Source organism: Sminthopsis crassicaudata, chromosome 1 (assembly GCF_048593235.1).
Source record: "Sminthopsis crassicaudata isolate SCR6 chromosome 1, ASM4859323v1, whole genome shotgun sequence".
Lineage (NCBI taxonomy): Eukaryota > Metazoa > Chordata > Mammalia > Dasyuromorphia > Dasyuridae > Sminthopsis > Sminthopsis crassicaudata.
The window spans coordinates 694,156,378-694,183,734 of record NC_133617.1 but is presented as its reverse complement, the minus strand read 5'-3'; the positions used below and the strand labels follow the sequence as shown (position 1 = coordinate 694,183,734).

At 39.5% G+C, this 27,357-nt stretch overlaps 1 protein-coding gene across 2 annotated transcripts in view; it reads left to right on the top strand.

Annotated features, from left to right (window-relative positions):
• FBLN2 (fibulin 2) overlaps positions 1-27,357 on the top strand; it is a 206,257-nt gene that overhangs the window by 142,995 nt on the left and 35,905 nt on the right. For both annotated transcript variants that reach the window (XM_074283671.1, XM_074283672.1), the window contains exons 6-8: positions 6,143-6,272; positions 9,819-10,005; positions 20,273-20,479. In XM_074283671.1, the coding sequence (XP_074139772.1) occupies positions 6,143-6,272; positions 9,819-10,005; positions 20,273-20,479 (524 nt within the window). The remainder of the gene's footprint in view (positions 1-6,142; positions 6,273-9,818; positions 10,006-20,272; positions 20,480-27,357) is intronic.

The window sequence follows — 27,357 nt, the reverse complement described above, 5'->3', positions numbered from 1 at the left end:
TTTCTCACTGGCACTCTTCACCTTTAGTCAGATCTTTTCAGTTAGATTTCAGTGGATTTTGAGGGGAACTTTAAAAATGATGTTCAATATCATTTTAGTGGTTGAGGAAGCAACATAGTGGTATGAAAAGCCGCTGGATGGCATCTAGGTAGCTCAGTGAATTGAACACTGAGCATAAAGTCAGGAAGACTTGAGTTCAAATCCAACCAATGGGACTATGTAAAAATGAATTAACCTGTTTGTCTCAGTTTTCTCAACTGTAAAATAGAGATAAAAACAAAAGGCAAATGTAATTAGTAAAGAAAAGGCAAGAAGGAAGGAGAGAGAGTGGGAAGAAAGGAGGAAAGGAGGGAAGGAAGAAAGGGAATAAGGGAAAGAATAAGGGAAGAAAGGAGAGAGGGAAGGAAGGAAGGAGGGAATGAAGGATAGACAGAGGGAAGGAAAGAAGGAAGAAAGGAACAAAAAGAATAAAGGATGGATTGATTTATTAAATACCTAATATTTTCCAGGCACTGTGCTAAGTGCTTTCCAAATATTATCTCATTTGATTTTTGTACTCTAGATGTAGATGCTATTGTCATTCCTATTTTACAGTTGAAAAAAAATGAAATAAGTTAAGTGACTTACCCAATGCCACACCTCATGTTAGAGGTAGAATTTGAACTCTGGCTCTTCCTGTCCAGGAGCAGTACTCTATCCTCCCTACTTCCCTGTCCCTCCAAGCTTCAAAAATCATTGCACAATCCTTATTCCATTGCACTATGGTTGAGGACACTGTTCTCTGGATTGAGTAGTGTCCATTCTATATAAAGGAGTTGTAAAGGAAAGGTTTTGGGTTCACTAGGGATGAACAAGCGGAAGCAACAGTCATTTTCAAAGATTCCAAGATCCAGAGGTTGATGCATCCTTGTTTAGTTCAATTCAGTTCAATCAACTTTAAATGCCTCATCTTCATTATCCTAGGCACTGGGAATACAAAGAAGAAAACAAATCTGACTTTAGCACCCTCCTACTAGCTGGAATCTTCCTTCCCAAAACTACTCAGTATTTATTTTGCATATGTTCTGTATTTACTTGAACATTTGTTATATTATAAGATTCCTAGGAGAAAGGGCTGTTGTTTTTTGTATTCCCAGCACTTAAGCTGGAATTATACCAGTCCCTGGTGCTTAATAAATGCTTATTAATTGACCAGTTGTTTGTATTGAGGGTGGGGGATGGATTGAAAAGAGAATACAACATGTAAGTAGGTAAGTAAATATATGATCTATACAAAACTTTGGTATCCAGAATGGAATGACTAGATGAGATAAACCTATAGGAAATAGATTTAGCATTCACCCAGGATCATGGTCACCCACAGGAAATTCTTGATTCTGAACTTCACGGTCACAAGGCTTGAGTGATAATGTTTCCTTTCATACCAGTCATGCTAGGCCAGAACTTCTTAAACTTTTTCCACTCATGACCTCTTTTTGCCCTAGAAATTTTAATGCAACCCCAAATATAGAGGTACATAAAATAGCCATACAAATCAAATATTTACTGATAATAAATCAAAATTTATTTTAAAATAATTCTTTGGTATGCATATAATTATACCATTGAATAAAGAAGAAAGCAAACTCACATATTAATGAGATGGATGTGAATATTTATTTTAATGTAAAAAATTAAATCTTGATTTTATTTATTTATTTGATACTTATTACTGTTGCCAAATTTTCCACAATCTCCACATTCAGTTATGCAACCCTATATGGAGTTCTGACCCACAGTTTAGAAGTTTTGTGCTAGAGGATGCCTCTGAGCACTGTCTTCAATACCATCCTTCTGGACCTCAGTGGAATAAAATTGCCCTTTTCAAAAGCAAAAACAGTAGTGGTGATCCATGCTGCTGCTGCTGCTATAGATGTGTTGTTCTGGTCTCCTTGGCAACAGAGAAATCAGAGTGATCCATTCCTCTAGAGAATGGAATCCAGAGAGGGGTGGAGAGGGGTGGTCAAGGGGAGCGGGAGTGTGGGAATCCTTTGCTTCAACTCTGAGGCTTCCACTTCCAATCCTTCACCAGGTCCTGAAACTTGTTCTTTCTCCACATCTCACTGATATGTCTGTCCCTCTCCATCCTTAAGACTCACACTTTTTTTTTCTCCATGCCTTTTAGCTATAGTTCTCCATTTCTATGCCTGTAGCTGTCCAGATTCTTAACACCTTCAGTCCAGACTGCATCCATGTTCTCCTACATAGACTCATGAACTCTATTCTCTTTCTTGTTCCCAACCCACCATCATTTGAATCACATTTCTCAAGTGCGGTTCTTACTGTGTTATTTGTTGACTCCTAAACATAACCACTCTGGTTCCCTACTGCGCTATTTAAAAACAAAACAAAAACCCAGACCTGTGATTTCAGCAATGTAACAAGCTCCCAGCCATACCACAGCTTCTTTGCACCCTATAGTCTTAGAGAATGTGGGGGCACTTAGAGAGTCTCTATTGCCTTTTGAATTAAATTCTTAGTCTTTGGTTTGGGTTTAAAGAGAAAAAAACAGGATCAGTCCAGCAAATGATGATGCATTCGCTGGGTGTCCTGTTTGGTATTTTGCTGTTTTTGTACTTTAACAAGAGGGAAGATGTAAGGAAAATATGATCCACTAGACTAAGAAGTTTTTTTGTTTTGTTTTGTTTTTTTCTGGGGAAGATCATCCCATCCTAACCCCTCAAAGACTTTTCATTTGGGTTTCCTACAATCTTCATCTTGTCATTGTCTTTTTTAAACCTAATTCCACACTCTTCTCCAAGCAAGCCCAACATCTGTACCTGGATCTTACTCCCTCCATCTTTGCTCAGGGGCTATTTTCACCAGTTTGTGTCCCTTCTTTCAAACTTCTTCCTTTTGAAGTCTTCCCTGATTATCTCCTCCTTCTAGTTTCCATCATTGCTCCCTGTCTCCTTGATGTCTGTATATATGGTTTGTTTACCTTTAATTTGGATGTGGACTTGTTTCTTCAACATTTCAACAATGTACTTCAGCAAACATTTACTAAGCAAAGGACTATACTGGGAACTGGAGATACAAAGAAAAAAAGGACGCAATCCCCGCTTCTTCAAATCCTGTGACCCCTCTCTGTGACCTTCAATCCCTTGGCCCCTCAGTTGTTTCATAGGGCACCACCCCTGCCCAGATAAGACTTCTCTCCCTTTCCTGCCTTGATCATTTGGTGAATCAGCTCCACTGGATACTGTTCTTTTTCTTCAAGACCTTTGCCTCCTTCCGCTGTCACAGATCTCTTTACCTGTCAAGTTACAACCTTGAATCATTCCTCTCATCTCTGCTGTCTTCACAGCTACTAAACCATTGCTGAATGAAGCTGGAGAAAATCATGAAATTATTCATCTGGGTCAACTACAAATTTATGTTGTCCTTAAATTCAATATATAAAAAACTGAATTCATCATCTTTTTCTTCCTCTGCCCAATCCTCCCTTCTTCCCAATTTCCCACATATTGTCAAAGATACCATCATTGCTCCAGCTACAAAGGCATCATCCTGAATGCTTCTTCTTTTCAATTTCTTGTCTAATCTTATCAATTTTTCTTTTGTAATATCTCTTGTTTATGCTCCCTTCTTCTGATGCTGTCACTACGTTTTTCATTTTGTATCTGGACTATTACAATAGGCAGCTGCTTGGTATTCTTGCCTTTCCCAGTTCTCTACTTAATTGTTAGACTGATCTTCTTAAATGAAAAATCTGACCATGTTATCTCAATACTCAATAAACTTTCTATCACTTCTAAGATCCCTTCCAGTTGTCCCATTTCCTTGTAACAAGATCATCATGTAATAAAGGTAGGTAGATTAGATGGCCAATTTTATGAGTCTGAAAATCCTGAATTGGTCTGGTATCCAAAGATTGATCTTTTCTTCCAATAGGGATTTCAATACTTTGAAAGTTCTGATATTTTAGCACATCAGCACATTTCATCCCACTCTTCACATACATCCTTCCAGGTTTCCTGAACTGCCATGGGCAAATTACCTGGTAATCAACCTTTTGGTCTTCTGCCTTGTAACTAGCTAAGTTGGTCTTTGGGTGACAAACCCAACATGGAACCAGGTTTTATTCTTAAAGCTTTTGCAGAGAAGTAGAACCTACCAAAGCTTACAGACCATTGACATAAACTTCTGGAATGCAAGGCTATTTTCTGTCCATGATGAATCACTGGAGTATGACTTTTTTTTAATTGTATTTTTTTTACCTTTTTAGTAGAATTTCTTGGGCTCTCTAAGTATACCATCATATCATCAGCAAAGAGTGATAATTTGATTTCCTCATTACCTATTCTAATTCCTTTCATTTCTTCCTCAACTCTTATTGTCAAAGCTAGCATTTCTAAAACAATATTGAATAGTAGTGGGCAACCTTGTTTCATTCCTGATCTTATTGGGAATGGTTCCAATTTATCTCCATTACATATGATACTTACTGGTGGTTTTAAATAGATGCTACTGATTATTTTAAGGAAAAGTCCATATATTCCTATACTCTCAAGTGTTTTTAATAGGAATGGATGTTGGATTTTATCAAATGTTTTTTCTGCATCTATTGAGATGATCATATGGTTTTTGCTAATTTGGTTATTAATATGGTCAATTATACTAATAGTTTTTTAATATTGAACCAGCCCTGCATTCCTGATATAAATCCTACTTGATCATGGTGTATGGAGTATGACTTTTAAGGAAGGCTTTCAATATTAAGGAGAAATCTCTTTGGATCCCATTGAGCTTTTCCAAAAGATGATGTCTGGAGATATCATGATACTTTAGAGCCTATAATCTGACCCTCCATCCCTGACCAATGACTTGTTTTCTTCTCCATTCTTTTTCTCTGAGGAAAAGGAACATTCCTGGGCCATGATTATGATGGATCAGCATCTCCCTCCCTCCTTGGCTTTGACATCAGCCAGTCCTGGATTAATAGGGGTGTTTCTTGCCTAGGGGTGGGGTGTTTCTACTCCTTATAAATTCATGGCCTTCAGCCAAAAAAGCTGTATTTCAATGAAAGCACACCACCTGCTATTTTTCAGTCTAAGAAAAAGCTTAAAAATGTACTTCTCTTTCTCAGAAAGAAGAGGGAGCTAGATTCCTGGTAGAAGCTTTGGCATATTTGTTGGAAAGGATCACAAAGGATTAAATTGTTTTTTAAAATTACAAATACCTTCTATTTATATAGCATGGTTTCCAAAATGGGGTTAAGTGTTATTTTTCCCCTTCTGTTAATCTGAGCACTTTATTTTTTTTGGTAAATCTTCATCCATTTCACTTAGATTGTAAGATTGGTTGTCACACAATTGGACAAAATAACTTTTAATTATTACTTTAATTTTTTCTTCATTGGTGGTGAATTCACCCTTTTCATTTTTGATACTGGTTATTTGGTTTTCTTTCTTTTAAAAATCAAATTAGCTAATGGCTTATCTATTTTATTTATTTTTTCCTCATAAAATGGTTTCTTACTTTCAAATTTACTAGTCTCTCCTTTGATTTTCAGTATTTCCAATAGTAAAATAGTAAACAATTTTCCCCTGAAAGGACTTTGAGAAGATTTTTGAAGCATACAAATAAATAATATAAGGCATAGTGGAATGTATTAGAGGACAATTCTCATGACCAGGTTCTCTGAACTTTATAGGAAAGGAAATTAAGGTTTGCATGATAATTATTCTAAGTCTTTGTGGAGAGCTGAGACAGAGCTGAGACTAGATCCAAACTCTTGTCTTCAAGTTGAGTGCTCCTTATACCAGAACACAAAGCAGTCTCATAGGCATCTCAGACCTCTAGTCTGCCAAATGACAAGCTGCTCACCCTGGAAAGAGAAATCTTGTTGTTGTTTAAGTCCCTTAAGAGTGTGATGGAGTGAATGATAGAGTCCTCGATGTACATAATCTGGATCAGGTTAACATGCATCTCAGTTTCCAGAGAGGCTTCCTTTGAAATCAGGGGAGAGAAGAAGGATATGGTAAGGAGACTGAGCTAGAGGCTATTTATGTCCATTTTCTTCATCAGAGTTATTGGTTTCCAGTTAATGCATCCATCCCTGCTCCTCCCCTCCCCTGTCCCCGACCTGTGTGTGTTGCAGGATTGCCCAGAAGCAGTGCTGTATCTCCTACTTGAAAGAAAACAGCTGTGTTGCTGGAATGGTTGGTGCCAAGGAAGGTGAAATCTGTGGGCCTGAGGAGAATGACACCTGCGGAGTCTCCCTATACAAGGCAAGACACAGCAGCTCTTTGGTTCTTCTCAATTCAAATTTTCTTTCTAGCTTTAGTTTCTTTCTTTCAACTGGGTACTTCTGATGGGGAAGGTGGATGGATGGATAGATGGATGGATAGATGGATGAAAAAGTATCCATTATACATTTGCTACATACCCAGGTCTGTCATAAGTGCAAAAGTCAGATGGTCCCTGCCCTCAAATGGTGGCACATATTCTAATAGAAAGAGACAATATATATAAGAGAGTGGCGTCCAAAGAAAAACATTTTGGTCTGGGAAGTCATAAAGATCAAGAGCGGACAACAGCATGGCCAACGTGAAGAAACATGGTCCTAAATCCAGAATTAAAATTGAAAGTCATGTTCAGTAGATCTTATGGACATAGAAAATCAAAAAGTATCTTCTAGGGAGCTGGGGAGAAACTAAGACAAAGATTCAAAACCTGGATAAGTCCACAGACAAGAAGTTAAGGCATTTTTTACGGCAGGATGTCAGACCTTTTTGTCCAGATAGCTAGAGTTGGGAGAGGACCATCATCCCTAAATAGAAAGGAAATGTGGATCTGCTGAATTTAGGCACATGGGTATTATCATACTGAGATAGGAGGAAATTTGGTTATTGTTGTTGTTGGGGGTTGAGATGGGGGGGTTGCATATCAATCTCTCTGAACTTCTTTTACCTCAGTCTTAAAAATTCTACCTAAGAAAGTTAAGAATGGCACTAAGGAGGAAAGTAGGAAGAGCAGCCAGACAAGATCAAATAAATGTTCATAGAAAAAAATCTGTGCTGGGAGAGACAATTTTGAAAGTACCCAAGGAGTTAATTTTCAAGGTATCTGAAAGAGATGATAACAAATGGCTTGAAAAACTCACAGATGGTAATTGCTACTAAAAAAGGGGTGAAAGAGAAGACATCCATAACTACCAATCCCTATAAACTATGGTCTTCTTTTATATAATCTTCACAAGGATGATTTACATGTGTATCAAAGATGTTTTTGATGAAAAGATGAGAAAAAAGCAGGGAGGCTTTCTCAATTTTTTTTCTCCCAATTGACTGAAAAGTCCACAGGACTCTTGCTATGTTATGTGTGTGTGTTTTTTTTTTAATTACTATGTTTTTGCTTGTTTGTTGATTACCAAAACCAAACATCTGACTCAGTAGAGAAAAATGTGGCCTTAAAGGCAGATTTCTGACAAGGTGTGTCCCATGCATGTTGAAATCATTCAAAAATTCTTGAGAGAGATAACTGCAAGATAAATTTGAATTTGTTCAAGATCTTCTGCTTTTATCATTATTAGTTGGAACAAAAAGCAGGGAGATATTGCTTGCCAAAGATGTTTGCTGCTCTTGATGAGGATGGTTAATCCAGTGTTCATAGAGGGATTTCCTGTAAGTTTTCCAGGTGCCCCTGGTGTTGTGAGGATCAAATAAAATAAATGCCTGACACAAAGTAGGTACTTAATAAACACTTATTCCATTCTCCTTCTCTTCTCCCTTATTTACAGATAATGTTGTATTGATTGTATTAAGCCTTGAATCAATCCACAACTATTCAAAGGTGTTCAGTCACACAGGAAAACCAAGTGGATAAAAAAAATCCTGTTATTGAGACTACTTTTTGAAGCTGGATTTTGGCCTATTAAGTTCAATCCATTTTATTTAGATATTTGTTAACTTATGCACCAGACACTATGTTAGGAACTAGTGAAAGACAGAAATGAAGCAATCTGATTTCAAGAACTTTCATTTTGGAGGTGAGGAGGGGAAAGGAATACCATGTGTACACATAAATAAATACTATAAATACGTATATATATATATATATATATATACATATATATATACACATATATATATATGTATGTATATGTATATATGAACACAAAGTAATTTAAAGAAGAAAAAAGCATTAGAAATTGGAGTAGGTGAGAGGAAGCTCTCCTATAGAACTGTGCTTTGAAAAAAGGTAGAGATTCTACAAGGCAGAGGTGAGGAGTGAGTGCATGCCAGATATGAGGGATCATCACGTGTGGAAGGTATACAGATGAGAGGATTTTTTTAGTAACTTATTTCTGGAAGGATATGTACAAATCACACAATATGATAAGGTATGGTTGGAACATCTACAGATGGTAATAGTACTCATTGAGATCATGGGTCCATTGGAATATCACACTTGGCTGGGGAGTTAGGGGGATATAGGTCTTTAAATCATAACAAAATGTGGAGATAGATCACAATTAAATAGGAACGTGATTGTATCATATTTACAAGGAAAGAAAGTTATACTCCCACTAAGGAGAGAAGAGTAACAACAAAGGGAATGGATGAGAAAGCTTAAGCCCTGAGAAGAATCATATTACATGTAATTATGCTTGGGAAAAGAACCTTGTGATTATTTTATATGTTTGAGGGCTTTTGATCCAAAGGCAGGACTATTGAGAAAAACATTTCTCCCTCTGGGAGCATCCCTAGATCCTTCTGTATATCTTTTCCCAAACAGACCAGGGTTAAGTCTTTTTAGAATATCTTCCTTACAGGAGGAGTTTCTCATGTTTAGAGGCTGGCTTCATGCACCTATCTAATATTATAGCCTAGAGGGACTCCTCTGTAATCAAGAGGGGAAAACATAAGGCCATTTCAGGGCCAGGCTGAGAGGTCAATGATCAAACTCATGAAGGGGATAGAAAGGGAGAGTCCATGACTGTATACATCCTGCTATATATTATCTCTAGGAAGACTCCTTGAAAGTCAGACAAAGCAAGTTTAGTGAGTAGAAAATTAATAGAGCTTGAAACTTATAGGAGAGGGATGGATCAAAAATAGAAACAGTTTTCAAGAAGGTTTAGATAAACTCATTGATGCCAGACCCATTAAAGGCTCTGAAAGGAAACCAGGATATATGGGACTGTTGTTAGCCTGAGAGAGTGATGTAGACTGTGTGGAACTCGGTGTACAAACCGTGCCCTGTCAGAGGCAGAGTGGAGGGCTAGAGAGATTCTGGGGCTGACCCAGAATATAGTATCTCAGAAGGTCACAGAATATTGGGAGGAGTAGAGGCCACAGGGATCTGGTCCAGACCCCTTATTTTCCAAACAAGAAAGGGGGAGCCTGGAGCAGGAATGAGATTTAGAATTGTAGAGGAATTGGAAGAACTTTTAGTCATCGTCTGGTTCAGTCCCAAAGAAACCAAAGCTCAAACAAAGAAACTGACTTAGCCAAGCTTTCTTGGACCTCACATCACGGGGAACTCTTTGGCCGTCTTATTTCTGCTTCCACCTGTTTTTTTGTTTGAGTGCTTTAGATGCCAAATATGGTGTACTGTAATTTTATGGGCATTTTTAGCAAAGATAAACTTTTTATGGCTTCCCTATTTGTCAGTCCTTCCCTATTTTCTTTTTTCTGTGCCTCCTCTATTTTTTTAACTCCATAATTCTCTATGTCCCATATCTTCATTGTTTCCAAAGTCTCTGATGGTAGACACCAGCAGGTGGGCAAGGTACCAAAGCTATCATATGCTGTGGCCTTCTTCTTTTGCAGCAATGTTGTGACTGTTGTGCCCTGGGCCTGAAAGTCAAAAGTGAAGGGCAGATGTGTGAATCCAACCCAAATCTGGGATATCCTTGCAACCATGTGATGTTGTCCTGCTGTGAGGGAGAGGACCATCTCATCGTGCCCGAGGTCCGGAAACCCCCTGAGCCTTTGCCCACAGTGACACCAGAGAAAGGTAAGTGCTGTCTTCTGCCTAATAGCCTTGGATAAATACATCTTGTCCTTTACAACCAATATTGGTCTGGGAAGTCAAGGGTTTCCAAGGCCAAGAAAGTAAGCCCTTAAAAAAATCTTACTGAGAAATTTCAAGCTTTCTGCTTTCTTTCCTCTTCTTTGGTGAATTCACTCATCTTCCTAGCTTTAGCTAGTTTAGTTTAATTCTGTCCCTATTAGTTTAGCTCTGTTCCTATGAAGACCAAATCTACATTCCCAGACCTGACTGCTTTCCTAGAATTCTAGTTCTTTTGACCCAATTATTTCAGGATTATTTTCCTCTATATGCCTTTCTGGTACCTCAAATTCAATCTTTCTATTATAAAGTCCATTACTTTCCTCTGAAAACCATCTCCCTCTCCTGGCTGAAGGATATTACTCTTTTTTACATCCACACTTGTATACCTGGAATAGTTGTTGATTTTTTCCTTCTTTGTCACACCCCACCCACCTAATTAGCCACAACAGTCAGTCAATCCCACCTTGGCAGTATCTCTTAGGATCCTAAGATGCTGGAGGGGAGACCATAGGAACCATTTAGTTTAGTTAGATCATCATCATAATAGCTTACATTTACAAGGCACTTTAAGGATATTATCTCATTTTGTCAATCAATCAATCAACATATATTTATTAAGCACTTTCTAATAAAAGGGACCATTGTAGGCACCAAGGAAACAAGTATTAAAAAATGAAACAATCCCTACTCACGTGTGTTTTCATTCTTTGCTGGCCCCTCCGTTCTGCAGTATAATGCTTTATACCTAATAAGTTCTCAATCAATGTTTAGGAGATCATAAGATCCTAGACTGAGAGCTAAAAGGGACTTCTGAGGTTATTGTGTTACAAATGAGAAAACTGAGGCCCAAAGATGTTAAATGTTGTTCTCAGGGTCATAGTACATCCATTCCCATGTCTTCAGGACACAAGTCCAGTCCTCTATCCACTAACCCATTTTCCTCTCAATTTACCCTTTGAATTGAATTTAAAATTGAATCAGCTTTCCTGGCTTAATTGCCTAGGATTATGGGTCATGAATATTCAACCTTGCCTTATGAGCAGCACTGAAATACCATGGTCTGTTCTCATGGGGCCTCCTTTTCTCTAGCTGTTGGCAGCTACCCACTAAAGACACCTGAATCATATTGGGGAAACTTTGTCCATAATGCAGCAGGAATGCAGCAGTTCCTGATCCCTCCGCCTCTATGAAATAGACTTTCACCCAGGGCTGTACAAAACAAGAGGAGTTTCTCCAGAGCAGTCAGAAGAGTGAAAGGAACCCTATTCTTTCACCCACCAATTTCCACCTAGGCACCTAAATCTCTGGCAGAAGAATGGATGTAAAGCATTGGCGAGGTCCACTAAAGCAGCTGATAGTCTATTTAAGAGATTATTATAGCTTCTAAGGACAGAGCTCTAATTTAAGGAGGAAGGATACCCAGTAATCTTATAGCTCAAGAGATTGACTAACATTGTGATTTGTGTGTGTGTGTGTGTGTGTGTGTGTGTGTGTGTGTGTGTGTGTGTATGCTGTCCAGATACCATAATGAGAGCAAAACCTGGGGCCACTTTGAAATCATAAGAAGGAAAATTCTGATTTTTCTTTATATTTGGCTATAAAAGTTGAATCTGTGTTCACCTGCCCTCAAAGGGGTATTTTCTTCAGTGGAACTTGTTTTTCTCCTTCTGTAGTTTCTTGGCAATGAAAGCAACCTGACTCATCTTTCCTAGATGAGAGGAGGCCCTTCTGATGCATGGGAAGGCACAACTCCATTATTCATACCTGAGCCCTTCTTCTGCACAGCTCTGGGAGGGCCAGCTGTGACACCCACACACACCTGTGGGCTTTGGCTGTTCCTCCATCTATTTCTGAATATGGTTTTGAGGGCCCCAACTCAGGTTGTTTATTTTCTGGGGTCTGGGCACTTTAGAAGCCTATGTTTGGGGAGAAATTGACCTACCTTCTATGACTAACATCTATAGAACCAATTAGAGTTCACCCACATAATATAACTGATCCCTACAGATGGTAAGAACTACCCATGGACTGGCTTAGACTCTTCTTTCATTGCCTCATAACAAAATAGAGTCAGGAGACACCATGAAGGCCAACAAAACCTTTTATAGAGGACCAGTGATTTGCCCAGTGTCATAGATAATTACTCTATGAAAGTCATTCAGGATATACAGAAAATCATTCCTGCATAGGAATGATCCCTTCCCTCCAGAGGGAGACAGGCTTTGGCATGTGTTGAGCTCAGGGATCTGGACATGGTAAATAGAGATGGGATTCAAGCAAATCTCCTGCCTCCAAATGCAAGTTCTTCCTGTTACCCTGTGCTACTTGTTGCTATGCTGAGAGAAGGCATGAAAAATTAACACCACCTTCCTCCAGCCAAGCCTAACATCTGGCTGAAAGGAAGCCTACTCAATGGGATGTTTTGCAATGGAAAAATATCAAGATTTGTATAATTCTCCCTTCCCTTGGGGTAGGGGTGTTCCTTCATTGCTTCAAGATTTTCCTTTTCAGAATGGTGGTATTTTAATAAGGGAAGAAACATTTAGAGCCGGAATGGCCCCGAACAAAAGTCTGAAGCCTGACACAGGAATTTTCCACAGCCAAGAAGCTGATAATATATAGCCAGGTCATTCTCTTGCTTGCACAGATGAGTGCTTAGGGTTCTGCTTTCAGGGCATGGACTTTGGGAATGAGGGCAAAGGTAGAGGCAAATTTGCTGCATGTCAGCAATCCTTCGATCCCAGCTGCTCATTGGGCTCCTACTATGTGTGAGGTTCTGGGCTGGTGCTGTTTCTGAGAACTAGAAATACTTTTCCTGCCTCCTGGGTGCTTGGCTAGCATAAAGGCATTCCACATAGAGGAAAGGCTTACAAACCAGATGATTCAGACTTCATGAAGTCCCTTTGGGAATGAGTAGATGGGAATTTAGAGGGCAGGACGTTGAATGGGAAAAAGTCCTGGACAGCAAACCAACCAAGCTGGGGCCCTCCTTAGTCACTAACTAGCTATTGACCTTGAGCTAAAGGTCTTGGACTCCTCCCCTGGAAAATGAGGGCTACATAATCTTTCTAACAGTCTGTGTTCTAGGCCCCTTCTGGATCCGAAATATTATATTCAAGAGTCCCTTTCTGCTCCAAATTCTGTTCTAAAATCCTTTCAAGTGATAGCATTCTATAAGGTTTTTTTTTCCTACTCTAATATTTTTCTAGGGTCCCTTTTGGGGCTAACATTCTATATTGTCACATTCTTTCCTGTTCTAATATTATATGTTCTAAGCATCCCTTTCAGCTCCGACATTTTCCTAAGTTCTTCCCCAGACTTAACATTCTGTGCTCTAACATCCTTCCAAACTCTGACTTTTATCTTCCAAGATTTCTACCAATTTAGATAACCTGCAGTTCTATGATCCTCCATTTTCTGGCTCTGCCAAATCCTCTGTCATGCCTAATAATGAACTGCTTATGTTAAAACTTCATAAAAACATAGGATTTGAAACTAAAAAAGAAAGCATCTCCAAGACCCCTGAGTCTGGCCTTCTTATTTGGAAGATGAGTAGCTGAGATCTAAAACTCCTAAGTGACGTTTATGAAAAGTCCTCTCATCCAATCTCTTCGTGTTACAACTGAGGAAACTGAGATCCAGAGAACTTTAAGTGAAATACCCAATATCAGATAGGGAGAAAATAAATGACACAAGGAGGATCTGATCTCAGGTTCTCTGTCTTTAAGCCGTTCTATTGCTCCATGCTGTTTCCCACGTGGAGCTGAGGTTTAATTAAGTCTGATGCCAAACCTGGTGCCCTTTTACTCCCTCTAACTTTAAGGTGGGAGGACTGTTCAAGGCATTCTCATTTTACATATAAAGACACTAAGGCACAGGGAGATGACTTGCTATTACATAGTTAGTCGAGTAATCTATTCCTTCAGGAAGGGAGATTCATGGAGATTCAAAGGCATAGACACGAATCAGCCTTTACCATTAGTGCTCACTACCTACATGGACACATTGCTTAATTTCCCTGTGCCTCAGTTTCCTCATCTGTAATAAGAAAATATTGAACTAGATTTGAGGTCTTGTCTAGGTATAATAATAATAATAATAATACATAGTTAATATTTATATAGTGATTTAAGATTTGCAAAGCACTTTACATGCTTTATTTCAATTGATTCTTACAATACCCTTGGGAGATAAGGATATTTTACAGATGAGGAAACTGAGGCTGAAAGAACTTAAATGACTTTCTTAGAGTCACAGTCTGAGACAGGATTCACACTCAGTTCTTCGTGACCCTAAGGTCAGTGTTATGTTATCCTACATGGCTGATCATGGGGGTGGGCAGTCTTGATGTCTTGTTTTCCCCAAGATTCTAAGACCCCCAATAATCACTTCTGAGGATGCGTTGCCTCCTTCCTTAGAGGATGATCCCAGACAGCTTGATAAAGCCATCCTAGACCACAGCAGAGGGCTTTATTGCAGGTTTCCTGGGCCAGGACGCCAGCTGAAAATCATTTCAGTCACACTAATCATGCTGGACCAGGCTTCTCTGTAATCAGAGATTGCTCTCCTCATGGAGTTCTGGAGTGGAAATGCGAGCCAGAGCCGAGCAAGGCCGTCATGCTCCTTCATGCCCAATAAATCAGCCTTGGAATGCATCCCACAGGTCTTCAAAGCCCAGCTTGGTGTGCGCAGGGTCTCTCACATTCCTTGGCTCTCCTCCCTCATTATCCCTCCATGTGTTAGACACAAAAGCCGCTCCTCATGGATTCCAGCTGCAAACTTCCAGCCTCAACCTCACCCACAGGTTGACACCTGTTTCTGGGGCCTGGGGCTCTTCAGAGATTATTAATGTTGCTTTCCATTGGGCACAATCTAAGTCTGACTGACGAGGGTGTCTGAATGGGAGACAGAAAGGGAATCTAGATATGCTTGGAATCCTCCCTGAGTTACTTGTGGTGTGTGGCTTGGAAATTGTCGGAGCAAGCTGCCTGAACGGACACTGAGATGCCGGCCCTTGGCCCGCAAGGCCAACAGGAAGAAGATTTAGAGAAAGGATAGACCTCAGTGGCTATTAAGTCCAAACCCTTCATTTTATTGAGGAGAAGCAGGTTCAGGGAGGTTGTGACTTGCAAGAAGGCATACAGCTATTACTGGTGTAGGGCAGGATCTGAACCCAGGTTCCCTCCAGTCCAAGTAGTCCAGTCATGTTTCCATTGTGACCCGTTTCTTGTTTCGGTACTGATTCTATGCCCAGTCCACTTCCTTTTGTAATTCCTAGTCTGCTTTGCCCTCCAGCTCATTGTTCAGTGATTGGACTTTATCTGCCATCCATTTCACAGAGTTGTTTATAAAATAAGTACTTTGTAAACTTTGAAGTGGAATAATCAATGGAACATAGCATGAGATCAACATGGCACAGTATAGGGAAAACTGACCTTGGCGTCAGGAAACCAACAATCAGCAAGCAGTTATTAAGGACCTACTCTGTTCTAAGCACTAATGCTAAGTGTGGGGGACACAAAGAAAAAAATAAAGTGGGCTTTGAGGGAAGAGATGGGCTTGAGACTCACCTCTGACAAATTGTGGCTCTAGGGAAGTCACAACCTCTTAGCATCCCAGGCAACCCTTTAAATCCCTGAGTAGCAGAGAAGGTGCCATCATGTGTATCATAAAAGAAATTAGCTCGCTGGGAGCTCCTTATTGAACAAAATCACCTTTTATGTTATGATGTAGGCATTTATTATTATGGTGAGGCAGGGTGCTATAGAAAAAGAGAACCAGACTTGGGAGTGAGGGGGAGGACCAGAAACTTGGATTTAAATCTTTGATCTGCTTTTTGAATTGATTATTAATTTATGAAACTTTGAAATGGGGCAGGAACTCCCAGCTATTTGGATTCTCTCCATGAAAAACCATGATGGCAGTGAGAAGTGAAGCTTCAATCACACTTTACCAAGGGACAGAAGTGGGGGGCAAACAGTTCAGAAGACAAATGATAGAAAGGGGTACAAGGACAGAGGTCATGGGAACAGGAGATGGGAGGATGAAGGAAAGCATTGAATGTTAGGGACGGGAGAGATATAATCATTCACATAACCATGAATTAAATTTGGAAGCACCAGACAAAATGGACCTGATAGAGATGGAAGAGATTTTTTTGGGATATAGGGGGTCAAGATGGCAAGAGTCTGTGTTCTCATTTTATAGAGGTTTTTTAGGGAACAGAGAACAGACCAACTTCTATCTGGATGATCTTGAGATTAGCTAATTAACATATCCAAATCATTTCAAAGTTGTCAGGAAAACTTTAAAGTTAACATGTTCACATCATCTTAAAAATATCAGTACCATTTGATGATCTCCTAGTCATTACTATGGAAGTTTGGAACTTGTTTGAATTTTACATATTATGGGACTAAAAAGCCCTATCAACAAAGCTTAGATGACTACCTGATTCATCACATATTACCAGGTTTGAATTTTGATTAATATATAATTTGTTCAATCTTTTTCACTTATGTCTGACTCTTCATGACCCTATTTATGGTTTTCTTAACAAAGATACTGCAATGGTTTGCCATTTCCTTTGTCAGTTCATCTTTCAGATGAGGAAACTGAGGCAAACAGGATTAAGTGGCTTGCCCATGATCACAGCTACTGTCTGACTTCAGGGCCAGCGCTCTATCCATTGCCCTATATAACTATATATGAATATAATTGCCTTTCTTTTAATCCTATATCAAATGAGATAATAATTGTAAAGTGGTTAGCACAGTACTTGACACACAGGAGGTGCCTAATAAATACTTGTTCTCTTCTCCCTTCGCATTATTTTATGTCTTTTGTTCTCCTGGCTCTGCTTCCTTCACTCATACACATCCCACTTACATCTGAATTTTTAAAATTCATTGTTTCTTATGGCACAATAATGCTTCCTTATGTTTATGTGTCATAATCTGCATTATCTTTCCTCAATTGATGAGCGCTGACTTTGCATCCAATCTCCTCAATTCTGATTATCAGGCTATGGAAGATCATGGGTATCTTGCTTCCTTTATCTCTGCCCTCCTCATGAACCTGGCCTCTCCTCTGGGGCTGGCTTTGCTCTGTGACACTGCCCAGACCAATCAGTTTGGATTGGGAAGAGGGCCTGCAGCCCAGCTGGATTCAAGCAACAATATCAGCTCAGAAACAAATATAGAGAAATCAACACCAGGATCCTGTTTCCCTTTAAATGCCATTTCTTAATGTAAATAGAACAGATATGAAACACGTTCTTCAAATATGACTTCACACGCAAGCCCTCCAGAATAGATTTAATTTGAGAACCCAGGCATGAGGGTAGGATTTGCATGTCCCAGTATGCTGCAGAGTTATGCCCCAGTCACACCCTCGGGACAGCTTTGCACCATGGCAGCACATGGAGACAGCCTGGAGAAAGCTCAGTGCCATGTCTGACAGACAGTTCAGCATCTCAGCTAAGCCAGAGGCAGTCCTCCCCAACCTTAGAAATTCAATTTTTATGCTTCCTTTTCTATAGAAATCCTGCCTGCCAGCTTGCTGATTTTTGACCAACACTTTCCACTCTGATCTGTTCAGAGTGGAATCCCCAGACCCCCCAGGTCCCAGCTTTCCACAACAGCCTCCTTCCCAGCCAATACTGACAAGCAATAAGCTTTAATTAAGGGCTTACTAGGTGCCAGCCTAAATGGATAGGCAAAACAGTCCCAATCCTTAAGGGACTGTAAATAACTAGGTGTGTAAAAAATGTGCTTGTGTGTGTACATTTATTTATATATATGTATATGTATATATGCAGTGTATTTTCACACATATATTCATATATACATGCAAGGCATTCATGCACACACACACATGCACAGTATTAATAGGAGGTAGTCTCAGAGAGAAGGCATTAACATATAGAAAAAATGGGCAAGGACTCCTCCAAAAGGTAGGATTTGAGGTGAGTCTTAAAGTAAGCCAGCGAAGCAAAGAGGTGGAAATAAGGAGGGGAATGGGGCCCTGGAGGCCTGTTCCCCATGGCAGGACACAGGAGACTGTCATGCATGAGGGACAATCAGTAGCCGGATCATAGAATGCACTGTTCTGTGTCTGAGATATATTGCCACTATAATCTGCCCCCTCACAAACTTAGGCTGTTCTTTTGGGGTTCCCTCCATGTTTTAAGATACACTTCTGGTCTTCCCTCACTTTTCCAAGGGGTCATCACTGAGCTGCCTCTTCTCAAGTGCAGCTGATGGATCTACCTTTTAGATTCCTTCATTCCATCACTGATGCCAAAGACTGCTTTCTATCCTTTTTTTTCCCCTCTTTCTCTGTTTCTTTCCCCATTTTATCTCATTCTGATTTCATTCACTAAATATATATGTATACACAGTTGCATTTAATTGGTGTTTTATAAACACTCACTCCTATATATAAGCACCAATTAAATGCAATTCTGCCAAGCTCTAGGGATACTGAGACAATAAATGAAATTGAGAATAGCTTTTAATGGCTAATTATGACAACTGTTCTATTTCTTCCTACCTCCCAACTTTGCGATTCTTAACTCAAAGGACCAATGAAGCAGGAATGTCAGACAGGTGGGGTGATGTTCAGGAGAGGACATTTGTGTTTCTAACCTGGTTTAACAGTCATATATTAGAACCAAAAGACCAGAATAATGAAGGGATTCGGCATTTACTACAAAAGGACTGGTTGAAAGAAGTGGGGATGTTTCCTGCTGGGGGTGGGGGACAAAGAAAAAGACTTAGAAAGTACATGATTTGTGTATCCAAGTATTTGCAGGACTACCATGTAGGTAAGGTATTAGATTCATGGGAGTTTGGGAAATTGAAGAAATCCTAGAGATTGTTATGTCCAGCCTCTTCATTTTATTTGAATTTATTTATTTAAATCAATGGGTCAATTAATAAGTATTTATTAAGGGCTTGGGCACTCAGCTAAGCATTAGAAATTAAAAAAAAAAAAAAAAGTAAAAACAGATCCTCCTCTACAGGAACTTAAATTCTAATGAGCAAGATAACAGGTACTTAAACTGGCTCATAGTAGATTAACACAGGGAAGTTAGGAGATAGCCTTGAAGGTGAAAGAACATGCAGCTGAGGAATATGGTAGTTATGTGACTCAGTGTCACACAAGTAGTAATAAGTGACAGTAACTTAGGATTTGTCCTCAGTTCTTTGGTCCCCAAATTTCTCTGCTCAGCTCTGTTGTCTCCCAGTGCTGGGCCCTGAAGACAGAACAAGTCCTAATGGGTGAAGTGACTGCAAAACAGACTTCAGCTTATCATAGGAGCTCAAATTAGAACTAGACAGGGTCTCAGAGATCCTTTAGCCCAGTCCCTTCATTCTACAGATGAAGAAACCGAGGCTCTGTGAGGTTGAGGCTTTTCCAAAGTTACACAGGGAGTGAAGGAGTGAGCAACAGAACTAGGAGGGGGAGGGGGAGAGACCAGGGGAGAGGGAAGGGGAGGGAGAGAAAGAGAGACAGAGAGGGAGGGAGGAAGGGAGAAAGGGAGAAAGAGAGGAAAGAAGGGAGGGAGGCAGAGAGAGGGAAGGAAGGGAAGAGAGAGAGAGAGAGAGAGAGAGAGAGAGAGAGAGAGAGAGAGAGAGAGAGAGAGAGAGACAGAGAGAGAGAGACAGAGAGACAGAGAGAGAGACAGAGAGACAGAGAGAAAGAGAGAGAGAGAGAAAGAGAGAGACACAGAGAGACAGAGAGACAGAGAGAGAGACAGAGAGAGAGAGAGAGAGAGAGAGAGAGAGAGAGAGAGAGAGAGAGAGCATGAAATAGAAAAAGCTTATTAATACCCAGAGGTAGCCAAAAGTTGAATGGGAATAGAAGATAGTGAGTTTCTCATTATCTGGTGGGCTTTATTGTTGTTATGTTTGTTTTGCAGAGGATAGATAACCATTATTGGGAATATTGTAAAGACAGTTGCTGTTCAAGTATAGGCTTGAACATGCCCTTTGAGGTCCCTTTCTACCAGATCAGGCTAAAGAGAAAAAAGAATTCTGTTATTGTCTAGGATTGGGAGTCTGAGAAATCCTTCTATCACAATGGCCCTGAAGGCAAGGCTAAGCCTATAGGCTAAGCTGGCTGTGATACAGTTCAGGGCATATGAGCTGAAATATTTCTCTGTGTAACAATGCAACGCCACATTTTCAAAGAAAGACTTTTCTAGTTTCAGAGACCGAGAACCTCCATGCAGCCCTGTCCATCAGCCAGGAGTCAGAGCTGTCCAACAGCCTGCCTGGGGATGATCGGGATGAATGCCTCCTGTATCCCGGTGAGCTGTGTCAGCACCTGTGCATCAACACTGTGGGTTCCTACAAGTGTGCCTGCTTCCCCAGATTCACCCTGCAAGAAGACGGACTCAGTTGCCTTCCAGGTAAGGGGAGTCAAACAGCTGGCAATCAGGGAAGATCCACCTTGGCAAGGAAGGAAGGGGTGTTAGTGATTTTGGTTTTGAATCAAAGACCTTTTTGTAGTCCCTGAAATAATAACAGTAGATGGTCACCTATTTAATCCATATAAAAAGCTAGCCTTAAGGGATATAAAAATGACCCACTTATGCTTTTTTCTCTCTGGGGCATTTGACTTGAGCTATGTCCCTCCTGTGGGCAGTGGACAACCTAGAGAGGTATCTCCAAGAAGCAAGCACTTCTGAGGATCTAGAGGATGCATAAAGTAACTCTGGATACTCATCCTAATACCTTTGAGTCAATTTAAGTCATCAATAAATTTGCCCCTGAAAAGCCAGATGCAAAAGTCAGAAACTCCCCATGCCACAGACTTTTGTGGATAATGTGTTCCCAGTGGTTTAGTATTGAAAGAAATGGCATTTCCAAAACTCTTACAGTGCCCTCCTCTGCCCTGATGGTACCTTATCCCCATGAGAAGCAGCTAGAGAGTCTGGAAGATCCAGGCTAGAATTTTACCTCACTTACTAGCCGTGGGACCCTGAGCAAGTCACTTACCTCAGTTTTCATCTGCAAAATGAAGTGCTCAATGATCAGATGCCAACTTCTATGACTCTTATCCTGTACAGGTCTATCCTCCTTGAGAAGAAGTGACCAGTAGTCTAGAAGTTTCCTTCCATACTTCTCCCCCAACCAAAAACTGAACTAGTACACTGAGAAAGATACAGAAAATCAGTTCACACTAATGTATTAATAGGTGACAATGTCTACAGCTAAGGGTATTTGCATTCACTACACTGGTTTACTCAAAAGAGTGAATTTGATTTCAGCAAAGAACAATGGTGAGCCAGTGAGGGAGCTGTTTTTGGGAGAAAGGGAAAGTAGGATCTTCCTTGTGTTTCTGACATCTCCCCTGTGTAGGTTACTGCCTCCTCTATCCAGATACAAAGTTACACTTGATGATGTAGAACAAAGATCCTTAAACTATGGGTCCCACTATGACCGTCATGTTATTGAATGTGAGGGATCACGAAATTATGATTTATTATGAGTAAATGTTTGATTTTTATACCTATTTCATTTATCTATATATGCCCAGGGTTACATAAAAATTTCTCAAGCAAAAAAGTTTAAAAAGCCCTGGTCTAGAAGGAATGAGAGCAAACAATTTCCATGTCAATCCATTGCGCCTTTTATTCAATCCCTGGCATGTTTAGCTTCTGTGGGGTAACTGGAGAGAGAGCCACAGGACAACACTGCCAAGCGCCTGTAGCCAAGTCAGATCTAGGGGCATTCAAGCCAACAGACCCTGGGGGACCATCTCAGTCAGTTCAGCTGCCAGGAATCTGGATCTGGCTCCATGTCCCCCAGACTTCTCTCATTTACTTCCAACTAATTGCTGACCTGTGGCAATGATTGATAACTGAGCATTTGTTCTGGGGGGAGGGGGAGGAAGCTTGATTTCCCCCCATTTGTTCAACCATTGTGAGTCATCATGGAGTCTTTTTCAGACAGAGCCCTGTTAAAACAGAAAAATGGCAAAAGAAAAAAAAAAACCATGGATTTGAAGTAAAACCCAAAACAAGCAAACAAAAACCTGATTTGAGTCCTTACTCAAACACACTTATAAACATGCCTAGAGCATATCAGCCACAAAACTCCTGTTATTTTTTTATTTTTATTTTTTTTCTGAGGTAATTGGAGTTAAGTGACTTGCCCAGGGTCACACAGCTGGGAAATGTTAAGTGTCTAAGATTAGAACTCAGGTCCTCCTGACTTCAAGGCTGATGCTCTATCCACTGTGCTACCTAGCTGCCCTTCTCTTGTTAAATTCTTAAGATGACTTTGTTATTGCTTCAAGAAAATTGTGATGCATGTTTGCTGTGCATGGTTACTGACTTGACCTTTGATTTCAAGGGTTTCAGACACTTCCCAGATAAAGAAATTCCCTATTAAGAAAAGGAGAGAAGCTGGAAAGATAGATTGAGACTAGTTATTTTTTTAAAAAGGCTTTTAATGCCACAGTAAGAAGTTTGGATGTCTTTTAGTCCAAAGTTTCTTAAAATGTTCATAAAACATATTTGTTTTTGTTGATGAGAATTAATTAAAATGTGGGGAGTTCAAGTCCATAACCGAATATGGAGGTCATGAAAAAATTTAGCAATAGTAAAAAGTTCTGGCCTGCAGTATCAAATATTCCACCAAGATTTAATTCTTTATATAAAAATAAACAAGCACATCTATCTAATTAGTATGCAAATTTACTTTCATCTTTAATAGAATTATATGTATACAAAAAAATGAAAGAAATTCGCTCTAGTAGTTCAGATTTCCATTTCTTTGCAATTTATAGTCTTAGAGCAGGTCTTCTGAACCTGAGGTCCATGAAATTTTTTTCAATATATTTTGATAATCATATTTCAATATAATTGATTTACTTAGTAAATGTCTGTATTTTATTTTATGTATTTTAAAACATTATTTTGAGAAGGGTCCATAAGTTGTGCCAGATTTCAAAGGGACCAGGATTCAAAAAAGGTTAAGTCTTTAACCCAAGGTCTTAAGAAAGTGGCTTACAGCAGCAATTCTGCCAGTATGATCCAGAGAATTCTGGAAGTCTCTGAAATCCTTTCAGAGGGGCTACAAATTCAAAATTAGTTTTTATTTCTAATATGGTAAATATCTATAAATATAACCCAAATAAATGAAAACTCTTTGAACAAATCCCCAATAATTTTTACTAGTATAAAGATACTGAGAATAAAAGTTTGAGAAGCACTGGACTAGAGCACTGAGAAATTGAATGACTTGCCCAGGACCACAAAGCCAGTTTGTGTCACAGGTAGGACTTGAACCTAGGACTTTGTAGCTTCAAAGCAGCTGGGTGGCGTCATAGTGCACAGAGCGCTAGGCTGGAGTAAGTAAGGTCTGAATTAAAATATGGTCTTAAAGATTTATTAGCTGTGTGACCCTTCCTACCTTCCTTCCAAGTCATTGTGAAGATCATAGGAGATGATATTTGTAAAACACTTAGCACAGTACCTGGCACATTTTGTTGTTCTTGTGGTTTAATAGCGTATGATTCTTTATGATCCCTTTTGGGGTTTTCTTGGCAAAGACACTGGAGTCCTTTGTCATTTCCTTCTCCAGCTCATTTTACAGATAAGGAAACTGAGGCAAACTAAGCTAAGTGATGTGTACAGTCACATAGCTAGTAAGTATCTAAGACCAGGTCTTTCTGAACTCAGGTCTCTGTGTGTGTCTTTCTCTTTCTATCTCTCGGTCTTTCTCTCTGTCTCTGTCTTTCTATTTTTCTCTTTTTCTGTCTCTGTGTGTCTCTGTCTCTGTCTTTCTCTCTCCTCCCATCCCTCTGTCACCTGGTAGTGAGCAGGGAAGATAAAGCTGTAAGCCTCTGGGTGAAAAAAGGAGTGTACATATCTCTATATGGATATATTTGGAAGAAAGTCAGATTTTCCTGACTCCAGGTTAGGTGCTCTATCCACTGTTCCAACTAGCTGCAACTTGGCACATCATAGGTGCTTAATGTATGCTTGTGGTTTTTTTTTTCCTTTCATTTAAGGTCAACTCTCTGTCTCCCACACCATGCACTACTTTTCTTTTTCTTTTAGTGTTGGTAAATAACAAAGGCACAAACATGTATAAATACAGAAATTTATAAAAAAATTTTTTGTTTTACTTGGGGTTTGGGAGAGTAGTTTGATTTTTTTTGGTTGTTGTTGTTATTGTTGTTCTTGTTCAACTATCCAAATTTTTGTTTTATTGATGAGAGTTAATAAAATGTATTATTTATATAGAAATGCCCTAGGGTAGTGGAAAGAGTGGTAGCCTTAGGGTCAGGAATAGTTAGGTTCAAATAGAACCTCTGATAATTTCTAGTTGTATGACCTTGGCCAAGTAACTGAGCTCTCAAAGGGATCTCAGTTTCCTCATTTATAAAATGTGAAAGTTTCAGATTAGATATCCCCACAGCGTGATAGAAAGAGTATTGTACTTAAAGACAGGACATCAAAAATTCCAAATCTTGGCTCTTCTACTTATTGCCTTGAGCAAGCTGGTCCTTAGTTTCCCCCCACCCCAAACATATCTATATAGAGATATGTATACTTACAGCCTTTTTTTCACCCAGAGGCTTATATCTTATCTTCTTTGCTCACCACCAGGTGATTGATAAGGAAAGACAGACAGAGACAGAGACACACGCAGAGAGACAGAGACAGAAAGAAAGAGACATACACAGAGAGACAGAGAGAGAAAAGAAGAGAAAAAGAGAGAGAGAGGGAGAGAGAGAGAGAGAGAGAGAGAGAGAGAGAGAGAGAGAGAGAGAGAGAGAGAGAGAGAGAGAGAGAGAGAGGTCTTTTTTTTTTTTTTTTTTTTTTTTTGCATTGGAGCCTTTGTGTATCCTTACTTCTGACATATCTATATCTACATCCTACTCTGATGCTAGTTGTCTATACAACCTTGGGTAAGACAACTTTCTTAATTTTTCTGGGTCTGTTTCTTCATCTTTAAAATGAAGAGATTGGAACCATTAGTCTCTAATGTACAACTCTATATGTAAGATATCATGAAACATAAAAAGATCTGTGATGACAGCCCTGTGGGCTTAGCTTTAGGTATACTAGGAATCCCTTCCACCAGTAGACATTAAACAATCCGTGACTTAGATAACTCCCAGGGAGTTGCCTGAGACACACAGAGATTGAGTGATCAGCTCAGGATTATTGTTCGTCCTTCAGTTTTTAAGAGCGCCAATGACATCATAGGGTGATGTCTTGATTTTCAGATGAATTGGATTTAATTAGGCAGAGTTATGCAAAGTCTTCAGCCTCACGGTCTCTTCATGAATCAGTGAAGTCCAATGGCAGGACAAAAGTCAAGACAACTGAAATGTGTAGTTGTCAGAGGCAGAATTTGAACTCTTGCCATCCTGGCAACAGGTCTAGCATTCTTCTAGGTTTCTAGGGGGAGGTTAAGTATTTTCAATTCCCCTTGAAAAACACAGGTATTCAAATATTTAAACAAAAACTGAAGAGAAAAATAGCCCCAAATGAAAACAAATGAAGCAAGAGTGATTGCAAATGAGCGTACACATAATTGTACCTTTCGGTTGTTTTCTGGTTGTTAAAAGAAACAAAAGATGCACATAAAAACTTCAGGTAGTAATGCAATTTTCTCCTGTATTTAACATGCATTTTGTTGCTGTGACTATTGTTGTAAACTTAACGTAATTATAGTTAGCATGTTTATTGTTCACTTGATTATGTTTTGCTCATTCTGCATTATTTCATATGAGGTGCCGCCATATTTCTTTGAATTCATCTTATATAGAGTTTCTTATGATGCAATAATACTTCGCTATATTCATACATCATGATTTGTTCAACCATTTCCCAATCACTGGGCATATAGTTTGTTTCTAGTTTTGCTTGTTTATTGTTATTATCACCATCAATGTTATGGAAAATTCTGTAGAAATAGATCTTTTTCTGTCTCATTTCTTCATCTGCAAAATGGGGAGGGAGAAGACAAATAATAGTAAATATTTATATAGCATTTTAAGCAAAGCACTTTGCATGCATTATCTCATTTCATTCTCCCAACAACCCTTTCAGGTGGGTGCTATTCTTAGGCTCATTTTAGAGATAGGAAAACCGAGGCTGAGTACACCTAGTGAGTATTTGACAAAAGATCTTGAGTCTAAGACCAGCATTCAGTTTTTTTCTTCTATAAAATGAAAGGACTGGACTAGACTGGAGCCTGTGGACATATTTTTAAAATACTTGGATAAACACATTTTAATATAATCAATTTTCTTTGTACTCCTCTGTATTTTATTTTATGTATTTAAGAACATGATTCTAAACAGGGTTCTATAAGTTTCCCCAGACTGCCCAGTGGGGCCCACAACACAAAAATGGTGAAGAATCACTGGACTAAGTGACCTTCAAAGTTCTTTCCAGCTCTTTACATTCCATGATTTTATTATCCTAGAGCTGGAAATATAACAGGGTCATGAGGACATTTAATTGTTTTATGGTTGGGGCATGTACTTGGCACAGTAGGATGTGAATTGGGAAGATCTGATTCAGACACTGTCTCAGATACTACTTGTGTGATTGTGGGCAAGTCATCTAACCCTGTTTGCATCAGTATTCTCATCAATAAAATGGGCATATTAATAGGCAGGTAGGTGGTACAGTGGATAGAATGTCATGCCTGGAGTCAAGAAGATTCATCTTCCTGAATTCAAATCTAGTCTCAGGCACTCAAAAACTGTGTGATGCCGGGCTAGTTATTTAACCCTGTTTGCTTCAGTTTACTCATCTATAAAATGAGCTGGAGAAAGAAATGGCAAGCCGCTCCAAAATCTTTGCCAATAAAACCCCAAATGGGTCACAAACAATTGAACAATAACAGCAATAGCTCTTTACCTGCTAGGATTGATGTGAGGACCAAAGGAGATAATAATTATAAAGCACTTAGCACAGTGCCTGGCACATAGTAAGCACTATGTAAAAGTTAGCTATTATTATTATCAGTAGATGCAGAGACTAAAAGGCTTATAAAATTAGGGCAAAAGCAAATAACCTGGCCTGCAACCAGCAAAGAAACCAACAGAAGGCAACAAAACCTTGGATGAATAGATTATATTCTGAGTGAATATGGCTGTAATCACCATATTGAGAGAAGTCTTTTGAGTAGGATGAGGTGAGTAAGATAGGCAGGACTGGTGCATCCAGTAGCAGGTCATTGAAGGCATCCTGGATCTGAATCGCCATGAAAGCTTGACATTCTGGAAGCAGTCCTCAGAGGCCATGATCCATCC